This window comes from Ceratosolen solmsi, unplaced genomic scaffold (assembly GCF_000503995.2).
Source record: "Ceratosolen solmsi marchali unplaced genomic scaffold, CerSol_1.0 scaffold11, whole genome shotgun sequence".
In the NCBI taxonomy this organism is placed as follows: Eukaryota; Metazoa; Arthropoda; class Insecta; order Hymenoptera; family Agaonidae; genus Ceratosolen; species Ceratosolen solmsi.
The window spans coordinates 5,821,869-5,841,903 of record NW_011948416.1 but is presented as its reverse complement, the minus strand read 5'-3'; the positions used below and the strand labels follow the sequence as shown (position 1 = coordinate 5,841,903).

The following is a 20,035-nucleotide window of genomic DNA, read 5'->3' as shown; positions in this document are numbered from 1 at the left end:
TTATGAATGAAAATTTCAAATTATAAAAATGAAGAATAACAATAAAAATAACAATAACAATAATAACAATAACAATAACAATAACAATAATAATAATAATAATAATAATAATAATAATAATAATAATAATAATAATAGGCATTTATATTTTAATATCTGGATTAAAATTAAAATTTATTATTATAAAAATGATTTTAACAATCATTATTAAGGAAAACATTAATCTTAACTTCATTCGTTTCATAGCGATATATTCCGAATATTTAATTCGGAAAAGTCCTGCTGAGTAAAACAAATAAAAATGACCTTTTCTTGAAATTTATCTTCTTTAAACTGACAAATAAAGCGCGAGTTTCTATAATAAGCAAAATTCGTAAATATGAAAAGGGTGGAGAGAAGAAAATTAATTTTTTAATCTTCAAAAGGCACGGTGAAGTGACTAAAGGCACTTCTTATCTTTATTTTTATTCATTTTTCTCCGCCCTTTTCATATTTGCTAATTTCGCCAAAAATTTATGATAATACAATTCAAGACAACATTATAAACAGCGACATTTTTAATTAATTTATCCTGGATCTTTCAAAGCCTCAGACAGCAACGCATTAATTATAATATTATGATATCGATTAAGCCACAAAAATATGCGCATCGCTAGAATAAAATGTACAGTCAAATTGTACTTTAACGTTACTTTACGACATTCAATGTATTACAATATCTAAATCACTTGGAAAATTATATCTAATTTATTATTATACTACTATGCAGAGTTTAGACATAAATTTATTAATTACTAAATATATAAAATCGTAATTAATGAATTACCTTTGCACTTTTTTATTTGCTTCTTTTTATTCGTTATAAGAAATTTACTGCATGGAAGAAGTCTTCTGCAGCTTATACAGAAAATATATTTCTTCTCTAATGGTTCACGAAATTCATAATCGTATAAGCTAATGCTTTCAGTTCCCTTTACGCTCGTGCAGGTACAATTATGGGATGTTTTTACAAATTGCAAGAACGCTCCTGCATTATAATTGTATAATTATGATAATATATTATTTTTATAAATTTATTATGAATAATTCTTATGTATTTACTGTGTTTTGATAATCATCAAAATCATACAGGAATAAATCATACAATTATTTGCAATTATTTCTAGTGGCGGATAAAATATATATGAATTTTTGTGAATTAAAGTATTGGTATAAATTAAAATCAACTGTTAGTGTATCAAATAGTTAGAAATGTTGCTTCTACCAGCAAATATTAATATACTAAAGATATTATTTTGACTTTGTTCCGTATGAATATTGTAATCGCTTTTTAAATTCCAGAAAATTCAGATCGCGAAAATACTTTTATATAATTATGAAATCGTAAGAAAAATTAATTGTATATCTTACCAAGTATTCGTTTCTTTAAGTAATTAAATTTAGTTTGTTCGACATCTTTAGAAAGCATAATAATTTCTTGATCGAGTAATTCTCGAAACGTGTTGGCATCTTTACAGTCATGATGTTCTACTGCATATCTAGCCTAAAAACATTCTTGATGACATTAAATTATACAACCTTTTAAATTTGTTTAATATATATTTATATGTTGTACTACCAGCAACGACAATTCGTATTACGAAAAATAGCTTTTGCATTAAACATAACGGTATTTGATTTAAATTGCAAATAAATTAAATCACTTGATATAAAATCACGTATTCAAATGAGTTAGTTAAAGATTTAATAAAACAACTTATTGAGTTTATATACAGCATTTAATTTTTATGAAAATACTATTACGTATTATTATAATTATTACTAAATTACTTGAAAAATGAAAATTTTAAAACAATTGCATTGAATTTACATAATAATTAATACATAATATCTTCTTCATATATTATATTATATTCCGTTATTGTATTAACTTAGATACGAATGAGTATATAAAACATTTAATACACCATTATTCTGCAAAAAATTGTTTAAAAAATTATCTCTTTGTTCAATAAGTTTTTCATACATAAAAATACATTAATTCACCATAAATGTATTTCTAATGTAAAAATCAGACAAAAATACAGTTTTACTATTATAAATTATATACTTTTGGATGCGCCTTAAACTACTAATTTAAATATAATTTTTTTTTAAAGCTTGCAGAAAGCCTACGATATTTCATCTCAACCTACTGGAGACCACGAAGACACGCGAATAAAACTACACGATCTGAAGTAGTTTATATATAATTTTGAATGTAGCAAATTATTTTTAATTCAAGTAATACGACCTGAGGATCATTTTCAAAATAAAACCAAGCATTTTTTTTTTTTAATTTTAGATATGCTCGCTTCGCTTTTAAAGCAGCACTTCTTAGCCGAGTAAAAATAACACGCAACTTTATTATTTTCACAACTCGTACGTATAATTCACGATCCAGCCACTCTTAATTTGATCCTAACTTTGAAGCGACTTAAAAAAAAAAAAAGAAAATCTAAACGAACAAACAAAAAAAACGTTCGATTCAACAGTAGCGATAAATTGGCATGGTAGAGTATTCAATAAATGAATGTTAATTACTGTAATTAGCAATCTAAATATATCATGATCATATCGCATCTTTCACCAACGAACAATTACTGATAAAAAACGACAACCTAAAGTTCACCTTAAGCAGAATCTTCACCCTGCAATTCTCATCAGTTTCACCCAGCTGATTATACATATCCATAAACTCTCGTGCGATCTGGTTCTTCAAGGTCAGCATTTCAATGGACTTGTTTTTGCGGTCCAGCCATCGCTTCGGTTGGCAGTCGCGTGCAAGAAAGCGCGCCTTCGTAGATTGCGATCGTAGCTCCTGCTCTCGACGCAACTTCTCGTTAGCCACGAGGAAGATACGACGCCTCGACTTCAAGAGGGTGATCGGGTCGAGCTGCTGGTCACCGAGCTCGGATTTCTCCATATGGTGGATGAGCGCGTCGAGGTCCAAGAGGTTGCGCGGTTTATTGAGGGCTTGGCAGTCCGCCAGATATCGATCTCTGCAACGACGACCATTAGCTATTAAAATCCTTTTTCTTTGTTTTTTCGAAATCCTTTTTCTTTGTTTGGGCAATGCCCTAGCGACACGGCAGCCTATTATTTCTATTGATTAGTTTGGCTTGCGAGGAGCGTATTGTGAATGTCTCTATGAATAATTTTATTGCTTTATTGCACAAGTGAATATTGTGTAATGAAAGAACATAAACCTATTCGTGTATTATATGCCTAAAATTTATAAGTCTACTTTACTAAAAATTATATGATCGCTAGTGTTTACTTGCGAATGAGAGAGATTGAGAGCATGTGAGCATACCTGAAGGCGATAGAGAGCGAGCATGTGCGAACCTGCAAATGTACCGTTAGGTGTTTGATTATGGGGAATAAATGTCAGGTACCTGGAACGACAAAAATATAAAGTACGCTCCAGGTGTTGTTTTCCAATGTGCGTAAAAGAACTTTACGCTTAGAATTTACAATCGTGAGAGGAGAATTGGATTTAACAAAAGAAAGAAAGAATGTAAATAGCACCAACCATTATATTGTGGCAAATTCAGAATTCATTTCTACCCATATTTTATAGCAATTATTATGTGCATCGATATTTATTGTGTTTTTTTTTTTTTTTTTTTAATATTGAAAAATACGTATTTGAATACTAAGACACCTCGACTCCATTCAATGCAATTTCTAGGTGAAAATAAAACCTTCAACGAACCGTTAACTAATCTTCATAAAATCTTTAAGATACAAAACATAAAAAGAAAGTAGAAGTATTTAAAAAAAAAATAAATAAATAAAAAAGTCAATAAAAAATAATACATTAGAGAGTAATAAATTATTTACACAATCTCAACTTTTAGCTCTCTATCGGCATGAAGCTGAAGATGAAGATGAAGATGAAGATGAAGATGAATTCAGAATAAAGGCAACTTCTCTGTAACTAATCGTCAATGAACATAAACATAAGTGAATATTAATATAAATTAAAGGAAAAAATTTATTTTTATTATGAACATTTTTTTTTTAAATAACAATTTATAATACATGAGCTGTATAACTAAAAAGAAAAAGTTTTATATAAATAAAATAAATGAAACCCTATACATATCTGATATATGTTGAATTTTATCACAATACAAATGTATAGACAAATTTATCATAAAAAATTTGATAACAATATGTTAATAACATATAGCAAATAACAAATAGATAACAATAGTGAAACTGCCGATAACCAGTCCTAAAATTATTTTTTATTATATTTTAATGATTTTAACGATTTTTCAAACATCCTTCGACAAAAATAATAAACTATTAAGTACCATCTATTCGACCTTATTGGTGCCATTTTTTTTTGCATTTACATTGTTATACAAATTGTATTTTTATTCTACTACAAGGTCTATATTTGATTAAGTAAATGTTTTGTTACTATTAATCGATCTTCATTTTAAATAAATATCAATCATGAATGTCATAAAATTGTGCTAAGAAAATCAATCAACAAATTTCCATAATCTTTATTTACGAAATAATAGTAATTTTATACTTTAAATTAAAACCATGAATAAGCAAAATTAATACATAACCAAAACAAATTTCATAGTTACAAGACTAGACAACATCTTATTATATTTATTTAGCATTCATATAAAAAATTTATATATAATTATATATCAAAATTTAAATTACCATTTTAAATCATAAAATTCTAAATAATAAATTGTATCATAAAAATAAATTAATTATATTCAAATTATAATTAATTAATCATTAAATAATGATTTCATTAATATTTTGCATTTAATAATTATTTCAATAATACACATTTTGTTAACATGTACTGTACTATTCAGAATATTCTACCAGCCTTGGAGACTACAAATACATATACTATATTAAATATAAAAATAATGTAAAATATTAATTAATTTAATTCTTCGATAATAATTTAATAATAATCCGAAACGTATTTTAAGACCATTAGAATCTTCTATTCTGCTTACTTTAAATTATGTTAAATAATTTTAATAAAAAATCGTCACATAATTTACATAATTTCTTGATAAATAATTAATATTAATACTAAATTAGTTTTCATAAAAAAGAAATGTTTAATTATTAATTCAATTAATATTAGAAGATTAAAGAATTAATTCAATATTAAAAACATCTTTTAAACATATGAAATGAGAAAATGCTATGATAGATATAATTATAACAACATTTATAATTTTCAATTTTTATTTTTTTAATTTTTAGTCAAATTTTATAATATATATCGTATTTACTTGATTATCAAATTTGTCAAATAAAGCATCTATTTTTATATTAATTAAACTTCTAATTACTTAAAGCTACTCTAATTTGATATTCTATCCACGAGAAAACCTCTGTATATGTGTGATCATACGTGTATTATTTTTATAATAAAACCACACCATCCTTAATAAATTCAAATTATCATATGTAATTGTATAAATAATTCAATTAAAGTTATATACATCTCTATTAAATTAAATTTGTCGATTATTATTCAATTCTTTACGGACTAATAGAAAATACTCTTTACTTAAAAAATAATTTCATTAGTATGAAGCTTATTAATAACGAACACCTATCAAATAAATATTATAGTAGACTAAACATCATATTGAAAATCATAAAAAAGAAAGAAAATAATATTTAACAAAACTTGAAGTCACTCATGTAGAGTCGAGAACTCTTACTATTTTTAAAAGAGCATATAGGAAAATGAAATTTTTATGTTTACGTTTATTATAATATTTATAATATAATACATTTTTTAAACATACAATTTTATTATAAATGTAAATTTAACACTGAATTTGTCTATAAGGATATTTAATTAAGAAGAGTATTGGGAAGAAAACTTATCATAATGATAGTATACTATGAATCATATATTATACAAACAAAAATTTAGTTATTAAAAAAGTATCTATTTTTTTGGTTTATGTGTATGTTGAGAATGTTTCATCAATGTCTTGAGATCAAATTTTAAACGAAAATATTTTTTTTTTTTTAATTATCTTTAGCGAAATATGTATTGCATTATATTTAAATGATATCAGCTGGATATTAAATACAAAATAACTTAAAAAACAAATATCATTATGAAAGCTTTGAAATCTAGCAAAGAGTAGTAGTACACTATTCCAGAAATGCAACAGCAACGGAGAAAATAAACCACATATAGTTAAACACTTTTCTGTAAAGTTGTATCGATTTTTTAAATTCTCTTACTTTAACTAAAAGTTTTGTTAATTTAAATGATAGAAAATTTTATACAATTCTCCGAAAAGTGCCTAGCAATTGTATTTTACATTTTTCGGTTCTACATGCTGTTTGGCTACAATTCGGTTATATAACATTTAATCTCTTATATCGATATTATCGAATACGCTATTCTTCATCTCTGTCGAAAAAATCTTAATGTTTTTAAAAGACTTCGTAAACAATTCGATGTAATGGACATTTTCTTTAATAATACTAAATGATTTACGATACGTTTAAATAAAAACATTTCTACACTTTATATTACAATGTACATACGATTTATTTTCTTGGAAAAATTTTCCAATTTTTTATCCTCATTTCTGATGATGTTAATACAATATACAATTACTTTTTAGATTAATACTAATAGCTATTGACTGTTAACTTAGAAATAAAATTGCACACAAACAGTGAAAATTCAAAACTTCTGGACGTGAGACAAAAATATCACCTCACCTGGCCATATTCTACATTCACCCTCGGGAATATTCTCATTGGCACACACTAATTCCTTCCATGATCGAATTATCGTGTGTCCAACCTTTCCCACCCCACTATTACCGTTACCCGTCGAAATTATTCTCATTGTATTTTAAGTAATAGAAATAGTTATCGAACTGAATTTGATTCGCACCTCGTGTTCATTCAAGCCAATTTAATGATAAGTGCGCTAATAATTTAAATGGTAAATGACATTAAACTTATAAACATCACGAGTCACGCTCGCGCATGTAATAATAATTATTAAGGCTTAGTCGCATTATCAGACGAATTAAGTGATGAATTGCCAAATAAATAAGGGTACTACGTCAATCATATAATTATTCTTTTATATACATGTAGTTTATACAGAATAAACACCTGAATATTTTTTTTTTTTTTTTTTTTTTTTTTTTTTATAGTAACGGTGGAAATTACCGTTCCAACCTCATTCCGATCTTTTCCCCCGATATTTTTTGAAAATCCGACTCGAATCATAGCATTGGGATCACGAGAATTTAAAGAAAACTTCCTTAGGCACTTAAATGGCTTGAAAAAATAAATGTTTGATTATATAAAACAAATTTCTAGATAAACTGATATTATGAAGATAAATTAGCGATCTAAACTACATATAAACAAATGCAGATTTTTGTATCAAATAATATAATTATTAAAATTTTCAAAGTAATAATATGTGAATAGCAGTAATAGAAATATTCAAATGTTGATTAGATTCGGATAATAATTCGGCTTAAAACATATGGAAATAATTGCGCAGTTTAAATCATATCTCCAAAATTTTAATAAAATTAATCAACATGATTATTCTTCTTTATAATTAAGTGTTTATAGTTAATTTAATATTCAATCGATGTTATAATTTTTTTATTTACCGTATGTATATATAAAAATACTTTTTAATATACCTGATCTCCAAAAACTTTTCTTTGCTCAGTTCTTCACATTCCATGCGCAGTTTTCTGTAGAGCCTAGCACATGCCTTTATAAACTTTAAGATTCTATAAGCTCTATAACACTTTTGAATGATACACGCTTTGCTATGGACATCCAGAAGAAGTTTCTTTTCGCTTTGTAATTCATCGTAGGTCATATAAGGCTTGACGGTTAGATATTTATCCGAAATACTCGGAATGTAACAGTCTCGCCTAAAATAATTAGTAAATATTACCATTCCTTTGGCGTTTTTTGGTTTTTTTGAATTTTTTTTTTTTTTTGTTTTTTATTTCGTGTTTTTGTTTTTGTTTATTTTTTATTTTTGATATAATATATTTATTTATTTTTACAATAAATTTTATTAGAAATATATAACATATTTCTACACATTTTAATTATCGCCAAATTGACGCTTAACATCGTTAATGATTTACAAATTTCTGCTTATTTTCAGATGTACACGTCGTTGTACATCATACGAAAAAAAAATAATAAAAACAATATAAGCATCAATATTTATACAATGAATTATAACATTAAGCACAGAATTCGATTTAGGATTAAAAAACAAAAAAAAAAAAAAAAGAAAAAAAAAATAATTATTCTGGTTAGACGTTTTACCTTTGTAGTAATATAACGCTTTTTACAATTTTTTTTTTTTTTCAATTATTGTTGTCGTTAAAAACAATTTTTTTGTTTTTGTTTTTTTTTTTTTTTTGTTCTTTTTTTCAATGAATAAATATGCTCGTATAAATTTTATACATGATCTCATGAGCCTATTGTGAAATTAAAGGATGCACCGAATGTATCCCACAGGCAGTATGTAAAAAGTCATATTTCAAATGACATTCTTATTCATTTTACAATAAATGTCAAAACACTTTTTGCATCATTCTATATTATACAAAAGCACAAAAGCAACGACTTACCGCCACATTTGCGTGGCTTGTTCGTAAGTCGACTGGTTATTTTGATCCGTCGTGATAATGGTCTGTACTTCTCGACTACATGTTTGTTCCAATGGTATTCGTTTGGGCGGTGGCCCAGTTTGCGAATCTGCATTTAAATATTCAACTCCTGTAATTGTGTTTCTCCAGCCACCCAATTTCGGTTTCTTTATAACATCTCTTTCTATTACAGTCAACATTATACTTAAACATTCGATTTGACTTATATAAACATAAAAACCATAATATATCTTTGAGTATTTAAATAAAGAATATAAATTGTTTTTAACCTTTAAAAGCTGTTGGAGTGAGAATGAAAAAAATGAAGTACAATATGAATAAATTCAAATGATTTGTATTAAATGTTGTAGAAAATGAATTACATTTTCAATCAATCACCGTCATGTTGTTAATAAAATACAGTATTTTATTTTATTTTTTTTTTATAATTTTAAAAGTATATACATCTACAAGTGCACGATGAATAAATTTTTGTACATAGTCGACATTCCAAATACGAACGTAAATACACCGTGTGTTTTAAAAACAAATTTGTTTGTTATGTGAGCCGAATACGACCCAAAAAAAAAAAAGAAAAAAAATGTACATATAAAGTAGTTTGAAGGATTTTTATGGGGAGAAATTGTATTTTTCCTCCAACAAAGTCCCCTTTTTATTTATTTATTCATTTATTTTATTATTATTTTTTTTTTCTTTCTTTCTGTTTTTCTGTTTTTCAATGAATCGAATGCGACTTTGGTCGCTATCAATTAATGTAATAACTACATATCTTAATATATTTACAAACTTAGTTTTTAAAAGAAGATCAAACGTTCGTGGGAGTCTTTTGTGAGACATTTGTTAACAATCAACTAACTAAACTTTAAATTAACAATAAATTTTATCACTTGTTATAAGTTACACGTATTGTTTTTAGATTGTCAAATTTTTTTAGATATTTTGCATAATTACAGCACATAGTCATTAAGTCTCATTGGAAATATACCGAGATCCAAGGATGATGTATTCGTATTCACTGTATCTCACGATAAAATTACAAAAAATCCTATTATTATTTTGTGAGATTATCATAACTTTTCTTTTTATTATTTATTTATCAATTAATTAATTAATTAATTAATCTATTTATTTATTTATTTATTTATTTTTAACTAAAATAAATAATGATTCAAACTTCCATTGGCAAAACGATATTGCTACAAGCAATAGTGATTTAAGTAAGTTTTATAATTGGAAAGTGTTGGTGGCACGAGAAGTCGAAGATTGGCGGCTCTTTGGAATCTTTTTTATGCCCGCCATTGAGTAATTTCAATACGATAAAATTAGTTTTGGCAACTTTTAACAAATCGTTAATCTGCAAATAAAAAATTAATCCTTCAACCATAAAATTCATTACATAGAGTTAAAAGAAAAAGATGAAAATCTTTGTATTATTTGAAAGGGCTTGATAAATACTTAAATATTTGATAATATATAAATTTACCTCGTTCACAGTATTTGAATTAGCTGGATTAAGTTCGAGCGCACGATCTAGCATATTCTTAGCCTGATGAAAATATCGACAACCATCAAAATATTGAGATTCGCTCGTAGCTTTCTCCTATTATGGATAATTAAAATGTTTTATTTTTACACTTCATATTTATATTATATATTTATACATTTCATTCAAAACTAAAAATTTAATTAAAAGACTCACATTCTTTTTATTAACTTGAGCATTCATATACTCTATAAATTTTTTATAATTAACAGGTGGTGGTGTTAATAAATAGGAGAAAGGTAACAATCGATGTTCATATCGTACTCGTTCGCAATCAAATTGATTTTCCGGCAAGGGTATTCTGCCATCCAATCGAAAACCAACCAGTGCCTTAATACAAATTCAGTTTAATTAATCGACAGTTTAGAACTTTAGAACATTCTGTATGATTAAATTTGTCGAACAAAAAAAAACAAAACAAAACAAAACAAAACAAAACAATTTGTATTAAAGTTATTTCCATTACCTTGTAGAAACCTCCACATATATATTGCAGAGCTTGATACATAAGAATCTCTAAATGATATGGTCTGGCTGTAGCTTTCTTTTTCTTACTTTTTGCATTTTTCTTGCCACTCCTGCCTTTATGCGACTCGCTGTGAATATCCTGCTCCAGTATAAATGTATCGGCTCTTGTTATAGCTGATACCAACCAGACGTACAAAAATTCATACAAATACCAAAATATATAATGATATTCATGAACCGAATAAAGTTCCAATTCAAAGCCACTTAACAAATACATAACCATCAACCGTAGAGTATGATATAAAATCCATGTGCCGAAACATGCTAAGTGTGGCCTTGGACTATCTCCTTTCATCGACAGTGCATGTAAATAGCCATCGACTCTCTCAGCCTAAAAATATTATCAACATAATTAGCTGCGCGATGCGTAGTAAAAACAATACATCAAAAATATTAATCTGTACAAACGACATATCGAATTTAATATTGTCGTTTGTCCACGCACATAAATATTCAGAAGAAGAGAATTCGTTAATGCATTATCGTACCTCATCTTGCAAATTCGCAAAATTTTCAAATAAATAAGCTAATCTATCTCTTTGTCGAGCTCTATTATGACCACTAGTTTGTAACAGAGTTCCAAAAACATTAGCGCAATGTCCTAAAAAATTATCGACAAATTCTTTTGCTTGATGATTCTGTAATAATACACTTTTGGGCATCAGAGCAGGTGGTGCAATAAAATTTCTTGCCGCATCTTTCAAAATATCTGAAAAATTATGAACACCGAAAACACGATTGGCCGTAGGTAAATAAACAATTTGTAGCATAGATCTTGAAAGTATGCACGGACTTTGTCGTGAAAATTCTAAAAAGAAATCCTTCAAAAAAAAGGAAAATGAATAAAAACTTTAAAAGTGCCATAATAAATATAAAGTACAAATTGATGATTACCAAAGCACCATGGAAATTATTATAACTAGTAATTTTAGTAACTATTTTAAATCTGTTTATAAGCTCATCCATATATTCAAGTGCTTCGATTCTTGGCTTTATTTTTGTATATCTTGGAAATGTTGGTGGTAAAAGTCTTTGGTTAGTCATTGGATCGAAGCCCATCACATTAGGATGATTTGCTGAAATGGAATGAATAAGTTATAAACAATTCCATTATACCAATTGGATTATTCATGTTAATCGTCGCTTACTAATTTCATCGGCCTTTACCCCTCTATTAACTGTTTTTATCATAATTTGAATCATATCCGAACAATTACAAAGAAGACGTTGACAGCCACTTAAATTTTGTTGTAACTGTTCTTTTCTACCCATTAGTGTTAAGACTTGATAGAGCATCTTTGTAAATCTTATCCTAGCATAAAGTGCCAATCCATCATTATACTTAAAAAAGAAAGATATACATTTTATTATTTCATAAGTTTTGTTAAAAATATTAAAAATAGTTAAGAATCTGCTTTATCAATCTTTCTCTTACTTTTTACAATTTTTTTCCAATGAAATTAATATTTCTTCATTTATTTTTAATTTTTTTGGAATTACTTTTGTTTTTAAATAAAATCTACTATGCGCGTGCACATATAGATATTTATTCGATATACTATATGAGTATTTGCATTAAAATATTTCAAGAAATTTATCCGAAATTTATCTTTACCTCTCTTTCTGTCTCGTCATCAACAGGTTTTATTCGACTTTTCCGATGCAATTCTTCTTCAACTTCTCTCAACATAGAAATTGTTTTTTGTTCCGTTATATCAGGCTGTAACTTATAACCTCCATACATAACACTTTGGAAGTCCTCTTCTTCGTATACCGAAGCTTTAACTATACATTCCCTAATCTCTTCAATAATTTTATAGACTGCGTAACAAAATATTTTTAATGTTTTATCTATAATTTGATCGGGTTTATGCAAATATAAATTTGTAAAGACTGTTTGCGCTAAACTATGCCCCTCCAACCATGAAACTATACAAGCATAAGTTGAATCGATTATTCCTATAATTTCTGATGGCGAAAGACCATCTAACTTGATAACTCCGGTTATCGCAGCCTGCGAAAATGTGTATGGCTTGCTATTTCCTCGATTGCATAACATTCCAGCATCCATTTTTGGATCCATCATTTCAATAGCAGACATCGCATCAAATAGTCCAAACAGTTCGTCATGTAAAAGCTCTCCAAGTTCTAGTTCTATATATGAAAAAAATATATACAGTATTGAAAAATAAGAAAAGTAACTACTCATTATCCATATTATTAATTATCCAAGCTCTTAAAAGCTTTAAGTAATTAATAAACTAAAAACTTACCAGTAATAGATTCAAAAAACCCCTGTGTGATATCAACCCAATTAAAAGAATTTTGATATGATCTGCGAATAACGTAAACAATTTAAATTTCAATTAATTGAAAATTAATATACATAATTGTTTATTATAATACATAAAAATCCTATAAAGCTTATGTATAAAAATAGGTTATTGACATTTGTGATGTAACATTGATAAAGTTAAAATTCATATTTAAAACAAATTATTTTCTTATACGTCAATTATAATACATTTATTATTAATACAATAATGTAACTCACGATGTTTCCTTTTCATCATTCATGTCAATCAAATTCTGTTCTTCCATTAACCTCGCCATTTTTGTGGCTCCTAAGTTGATTAGGTTTCTTTTTACAACTAGCCTAACCTTTATTTTATTGGTACCTTTAAATTCTGTTCTCGAGTACTACCATATTTAAAGCGCAAAACAATTTATTATGACCTTCCATATTGGGGATTTTTCAAAATAACTAAATAATTTTGGTATCATTTGGTCGTAAATGATCTAAATTTTCTTGCTTAACGCCTATACGTAACGTCACACACGCAAACCCACATACACACGCGCGCGCACACGCGTATCCAAGCATAATTTGTAAAAGGGTAGGAAAATTAGTGACATAATTACAATTTTCAAACTCGTACTTTTCAAGAAATCATAGTACTTTATGCGCTATAGATACATTGAGAGGAAAAGAAGTTTTAAAATTTTTAACTTTTCAAAATAAAAATATTGAATTTTTTTTATTTTCCTTGCGAATTTCCGTTTCTGATAAGCTACATAATAGAGTCAAGGACAATTTTTTGATAATCGAAATTTATTAAAATAATAATTATATAATAAACATCGAGTCAGCCCGTTTTGATTTAAATAGTGGAAGAGTCAGTCAGTTTACACAGGCATGTCGGTCAGATCGTCAAATTACTTGAGACACAATTGACAATTGGGTTTGACGAGGCTCGAATTTAGGCTCACAGTGTAGTTTTATGCACTAATCTACTGATAAATACTTATCTACATGTCCGTATCTAAAAACCACAAAGCCGCAATTGAGTCGCGATTTATAATTTATCCTGTTAATAATCTTCGGCTATTGAAATCGTTACATTTTCTTACAAAATGAGCGTTTAAAAGAATTTTTTCAGCAGGTCAATATAGCAAAAACTTCTGTTTACACGGCTTCATTTAAACAATCGGCAATATATTAAATGTACAAAATGGATTATTACGATGATGATTTTGATAAGGTAAAACTTTATTTTCAAAACAAAAATTGTTACATAATATAACAAATTTTCTATTATTAAGTTTTGTTCTAATAATTATTAATTAACAATACGTGCAAAAGCATATATCGTTGAGATTTAAACTTTGCATTTGAGATTGTTTTTGTATTCATTATTACTGTTTTTCAGGAACACCCAAAAAACCTGATACCAGAACTTTGTAGACAATTTTATAAACTTGGATGGGTCACAGGAACTGGTGGAGGTATATCTATAAAACATGAGTAAGATTTTAATTATAATAATTTTATAAATTATTATATTAGTTTCATAAATAATATCACTAGAACAAAACAATAGAATCTAATGAAAAAAATTATAAATAGAGCGATAGCAGCCATTCCATATAAATAAGATAACTTTCATAAATGCATACTAAATTTACAATAAATTTCTTATCAATAATCTATATTGTTTGTATATATATATATATATATATATATATATATATATATATACACAAATAGGTTTTACTGTTAAGGTAATTGTAGAAAAAATTTATATTTTCAGGGACAAAATATACATTACTCCATCAGGAGTTCAAAAAGAACGAATTCTGCCAAGTGAAATGTTTGTTCAAGATATCGAAGGGAAAGATCTAGAATTACCTCCACCCGAAAAAAACTTAAAAAAATCACAATGCACTCCATTATTTATGTCTGCTTATACTTCTAGAAATGCTGGTGCCGTTATTCATTCGCATTCGAAATTTGCTGTCATGGTCACACTTCTTTGGCCTGGAAATGAATTTCGTATTAAACATTTGGAAATGATTAAAGGTAAATATATAATTTACTTTAATCATCAATTTACACTTATACGCTTATGTAATTTTAATATGTTATAAATATTTGAATTATTTACGCAGGAATACATAATCAAAAATTAGGCAGATCTTATAGATATGATGAAGAATTGGTTGTACCAATTATAGAAAACACACCCTTTGAAGCTGATTTGAAAGGTCGTATGGATGAGGTTATAGAAGATTATCCAGAAACTTGCGCTGTTCTCGTTCGTAGACATGGAATTTATGTTTGGGGTGACACATGGCAACAAGCTAAAACAATGTTTGTAGTTATTTCTAAACACTTACCTTATGAAACTAAAATAAATTGTCTATCATCCAGCTTTTCCGATGTTACTACAACAAAGAAAATTGTTAAAAACTAAGCTTTTAATACCAGATTTTGAAATAATATTCTTTTGTTCCAGGACTGAATCTTATGATTACCTTTTTGATATTGCCGTTCAAATGCGAAGCAGTGGACTAGGTCAAGACTTTGATGTATTGGATTCTTTAATAAAAAGTACACAAGTTTAATAATTTAATGACTTTGGGCAAGTACAAAGAATAAGTGCCACATTGCAATATCTGAATTTTATATAATTTATAAACAAATTTACATTTTTTTACAATTTTTGTAGAAATTATAAATACAGATAATAATTTAATGTGAATTCAGTTTTGATATTAATGCTGTAGCTATAAAATAAGTCTTAATAAAGATAAAAACATAAGTACCGCTTAACAATTTTCTTTAAAATACAATTTTTCTGTTGATATTTCCCTAATAAAAATATAAAATTATGGACGTATATATATATATATATATATATATAAATTATACTAATTATATATGTAGGTATAAATATAATAACTGCTTAACAATCTATGGAAAAATATAACAAAAATGTACTTTTTACAAATTTACATCAAACGGTTTGAATTTAGCTTTAATTTGTTCTGCCAATAAAAATTCCTCTTCTTTACTTAACTGACAATCCTTCCAGTCAAATCTATCAGGAATATCCAATATCCTATCGCTGCAAACAACTTCTCGACCAAATTGTAGAGGAAAGTCTTTTTTTATCCTATAGAATAATCTCTGTCCATCCGGTAATTCTACATAAAAATAGAGCGTTCCTGACGGTGCAATTTCATGAAGGTCTACATCTAATTCTTTTATGGAAATGTGATAAATTCCACCTATTTCCTACATATAAAATTGAATTAATATCAAATATATGACCAAAAAGCGCTATGTATTTTTTCGTTTTACATTTGTTTTTCAAAAAACAATAATAAGCAAAAAAGAAGCTAACGAATAAGCTCATGGTACATAGTAATAATGTATATATGCATGCATGCGTGCGTGGATTATTGATATGAAAATATATTCTTTTATTATTATTCTGTTCGCCATTAGTATGTGCACTAATTTATGAACATTTTGTCAAATTGAAATTATAGAAAACTGTAATTAAGATTACAATGATTTCAATTTTCTTTCATATTATTGGAAACACACATTTCTTATTTTAATCATTAAGCTTATTAAATACATTCATTTATCTTATTTTTATCTGATTTATACTTTACAGCATTATTTTAAAATGTTACTAATAAATAAAAATGTATATTACTTGAAATGCTTCTTTCAGACATGGTGCTTGATTTTTATGGATCGGAACAACTTGTAATTGACAATGAGATGTCTTAAAGTTTCTCTCAAAAAAAACTGGAACTCTATCGCTCGTTGCATAATATTTTCTAATAGATTCCTTAAAAATTGAAAAATTTTAAATTAAGATCATTATCTAATAAAATATGAAACTAATATGAATTATTAAAATGTTGACTTTAATAATACCTTATACAATCTCAGTTCTTCTTTAACATTATCTGGTAAAGTCGACAAGCACTGATGATGCATTATTGGCAAAATGAGAAAGTGATCATCGACAACTCCTCCTTTAGCTAAAGCTAAATAAATTTCTTTGCCTGTAGAAATGACTAAATGTTTTGAAACATCTTGACTGGATAAGCAGAACCAACATTTATTTTGATCAAATTCCATTTTAGGTCGTTTAGTTTTCTTCTTCCCGTCTTTATTAGAATCCATATCATAAAAAAATTGAGCTTTGTCTTCCATTTTTTTGCCCGGATTATTCTGGAGCATAGATGCTGGATATGGACTAATAGTCTCATCGGTTGTTTTCATCATTAATTCAGACATTCTCGTCTTTTGTACTGGTGTCAAATTTAACGCATAAATCCATTTTTTTTTTTCGCTATTAGCTATTTTTGCGAGTGCTATAAATCGAGTTGCTATATCGAGTCCATCTTCGCTTTCATTTTGATTTCTGGAAGTAAATAAGCAATTATATTATGGCTTTATAATAAAATACAGTTATAAACAACGGATCCATATAAAATTATACAATCAAAATTAATCCAATAAAAATGATGATAGATGATATACCTATAAGGACATCTCTCAAAATGAATATTCTCTATTCCACAAACATGATATCTCGGTTTAATATGTGTAGCTAACCAAGATATTAATTTTGACCCTTTATACTCAAATTCTGGCTTGTCTTCTAACGCATTTGTCACTCCTAATGGCCATTGGGCAGTCAATAAAATATCAATTCCGCGATAACTGGGACACCCAATTAAGCATGAATTTCTTAAAGCTAAAACATCATCTTCGTTAAATGTGCACTCTTTAGGATCATTTTTATTCTTTTCGACCCCACTGAGATAAGCAATTTTAAGTCCTGAACTTGACGTATAGAGTCCATGTTTACCGAGATAAGTAAGATTGTTAGATAGTTCACAACCATTAACGTCTGGATAATGTTTTATATCCGTTTCTCTATTTGGACCAATTATATATGTAGGAATGGATATGGTTTTATTGCCTAACTTATAAGGAGTTAATTCATTATTATTTTCACCAAAAAAATTTCCAACGCAAAGTAAAAAGTCAAAGGGGCCATTTTTTTTATTAATAGCATCAACTTTGGAGAATAGAAGCTTAAAATGTCCTTCGACATCGCCACAAATAAGAACTTTTTGTTTCTCAGTCATCTTTATTAAATTGAAAATAACTTTTTACTTGTAGGTTAGAATGCTTACTCGAGCTCTCTTACCGACGATTTGAATTAACCAAACACGCGTAATTATACATTTAAACAATGCATGCTTTTTTCTTCTTTCGTTTATTACTATTTTTACTTTTAAACTTTATATTTATAAACCATTGACTTTTGAAAACTGTACTGATCCAACCAGAAGAAACATATAACACCTATCACGGTCCAAATCATTAAACATTAAGCTGTATTTTATTATAAATTGTACAGCTTATAATAATCTTTAAATAACTGTAGAAACTAACATTGCGGCATAAATGAATAAAAAATATCTAACACGTGATGTCTAGAAAGCAAACACAAACTCGACATTCAATATAACAAGTAGTTTCGCCAAAGTCTGCGAGAGGCGCACATATTATGTTTACTTTACTTCGTTTTCAACTCGTCTCAACCATACCGCGACTATGTACTTTAATCTTATAGTTACCATTATTTATTAATATGTACGTGCGAAGCAATTACTTGAGCTTTAAACGTTGTTTGTACTAAAAGAAAAAAGCTGAGTGCAACTAAGTCACGTTAGGAGGAACAGCATAATGAGAATAAATAATAATTTTTCGCTATTCAGATTTCTTTTCCACCACACACAATAGCGCAACAAGAGAAATATTATTTGCATTATTATTCTTACGCTTTAATTGATTTTCTTTTTTCTTTTTTTTTTTTAACGATCATCCTCAACGTGCAATTTTTGAATAAATTTACAATTGCAATTTAAATATTTATTACATTATATTTACATAAGCGCATAGACGTACTAGACGTACAGAATCAAATTTGAAATAAGAATAAAGCAAAAAACAAATTAATCACTATATCGCATACAATATTCATAATACATGATTATCTTCCTCTTTTTAATATAAAATACAAGAAAAATAATATATTATTTATCTATATATTTTCTTTCTACTTGTATAAGCATGCAAAAATTCTCTTATGAATAGATCATTTTAGTACTTGAGCTGATTTATTTAACTAACTAATACATCTATTAAACTGAAAATAAATCATTTTTAAAAAAGTACCTAATCATACGAAAGTTTTTTTTTTTTTAAAGAATAATTGCAAACTTTCATAGCCGATCCAACAGCGTTATCTATGCTTAGAAAAGGATTTAAAGTATTTGTGATAATACAAAAATACTGATAATTCGGACATTTAGGCATCTTAAATTTAAATAAATATCATATGAAATATAATATAGATAGATATAACAAATTAATTCTTTAAATTACTTTAATTGGAATTTATAGTTTGCCAGTTTGGAGTGATGAAATAAAAAATTTCCAATCGCGTAAAGCGTAATAATTGTACGCATACTGTAATTAAATATTAAACATTTATTAAATACTTCCTATTTATTGTATGCAATCCAACCCCTAATCTAACAATTTACATTAAAATTTAACATTATTTATAATAAAGATACTTTGTATATATATATATATATATATATATATATTCAATTGTATCTACAGATAAACATGTGCATTATAAAAATAATAGTTATTACTATAAATTACTATATATTAAAAGGTAAAATTGTCTAAATGTAATTTTCCTTAATATTTCAAAAAGAGTTTATTGTTGATTTATTGAAAGGTTATATTGTCCCATCTGTATTATATATCTTCGGCTCTACCTGCAGCCGCATCCTCTTCCGAATTATGCAAAAACTCTTTCGT

At 27.0% G+C, this 20,035-nt stretch overlaps 3 protein-coding genes across 4 annotated transcripts; 1 reads left to right on the top strand and 2 right to left on the bottom strand.

Moving 5' to 3' along the window:
* Positions 1 to 9,880: 9,880 nt before the first annotated feature.
* On the bottom strand, positions 9,881 to 13,647 carry Naa35 (N-alpha-acetyltransferase 35). Its single transcript, XM_011495778.1, has 10 exons — positions 13,373 to 13,647; positions 13,092 to 13,153; positions 12,434 to 12,972; positions 11,967 to 12,159; positions 11,713 to 11,894; positions 11,307 to 11,639; positions 10,757 to 11,149; positions 10,447 to 10,620; positions 10,231 to 10,347; positions 9,881 to 10,101 (listed from the first exon to the last, which is right to left on the bottom strand). The coding sequence occupies exons 1-10, from the start codon at positions 13,429 to 13,431 to the stop codon at positions 9,961 to 9,963; spliced, it is 2,193 nt and encodes a 730-aa protein (XP_011494080.1). The 5' UTR covers positions 13,432 to 13,647; the 3' UTR covers positions 9,881 to 9,960.
* Positions 13,648 to 13,966: 319 nt separating this feature from the next.
* On the top strand, positions 13,967 to 15,837 carry LOC105359241 (probable methylthioribulose-1-phosphate dehydratase). Of its 2 annotated transcripts, none has more exons than XM_011495777.1 (5): positions 13,967 to 14,360; positions 14,529 to 14,604; positions 14,910 to 15,178; positions 15,268 to 15,469; positions 15,615 to 15,837. In XM_011495777.1, the coding sequence occupies exons 2-5, from the start codon at positions 14,582 to 14,584 to the stop codon at positions 15,721 to 15,723; spliced, it is 603 nt and encodes a 200-aa protein (XP_011494079.1). In that variant the 5' UTR covers positions 13,967 to 14,360; positions 14,529 to 14,581; the 3' UTR covers positions 15,724 to 15,837. The 2 variants fall into 2 exon arrangements, with proteins under 2 accessions (XP_011494079.1, XP_011494078.1); XM_011495776.1 differs by having other exon boundaries at positions 13,969 to 14,360; positions 14,529 to 14,623.
* Positions 15,838 to 16,061: 224 nt separating this feature from the next.
* Positions 16,062 to 18,653, bottom strand: LOC105359240 (CWF19-like protein 1). The gene is made up of 4 exons (XM_011495775.1): positions 17,666 to 18,653; positions 17,054 to 17,546; positions 16,827 to 16,964; positions 16,062 to 16,396 (listed from the first exon to the last, which is right to left on the bottom strand). Exons 1-4 carry the CDS (start codon positions 18,277 to 18,279, stop codon positions 16,103 to 16,105), a joined length of 1,539 nt encoding a protein of 512 aa, XP_011494077.1. The 5' UTR covers positions 18,280 to 18,653; the 3' UTR covers positions 16,062 to 16,102.
* Between the last annotated feature and the right edge of the window lie 1,382 nt (positions 18,654 to 20,035).

Bases quoted from the DNA above. Each gene is read 5' to 3' on its own strand.
- LOC105359240 (XM_011495775.1), bottom strand. From the start codon at position 18,279: ATGACTGAGAAACAAAAAGTTCTTATTTGTGGCGATGTCGAAGGACAT. The intron at 17,547-17,665 runs GTATATCATCTA...ATTTACTTCCAG, and splicing joins TTTGAGAGATGTCCTTATAG to AAATCAAAATGAAAGCGAAG. The intron at 16,397-16,826 runs GTAATATACATT...TTTTATATGTAG, and splicing joins GTCTGAAAGAAGCATTTCAA to GAAATAGGTGGAATTTATCA.
- LOC105359241 (XM_011495776.1), top strand. From the start codon at position 14,322: ATGTACAAAATGGATTATTACGATGATGATTTTGATAAG. The intron at 14,624-14,909 runs GTAAGATTTTAA...TTATATTTTCAG, and splicing joins GGTATATCTATAAAACATGA to GGACAAAATATACATTACTC. The intron at 15,470-15,614 runs GTTTGTAGTTAT...CTTTTGTTCCAG, and splicing joins TGGCAACAAGCTAAAACAAT to GACTGAATCTTATGATTACC.
- Naa35 (XM_011495778.1), bottom strand. From the start codon at position 13,431: ATGGCGAGGTTAATGGAAGAACAGAATTTGATTGACATGAATGATGAA. The intron at 13,154-13,372 runs GTGAGTTACATT...CGTTATTCGCAG, and splicing joins AATGATGAAAAGGAAACATC to ATCATATCAAAATTCTTTTA. The intron at 11,640-11,712 runs GTAATCATCAAT...TTTTTTTTGAAG, and splicing joins ATAATTTCCATGGTGCTTTG to GATTTCTTTTTAGAATTTTC.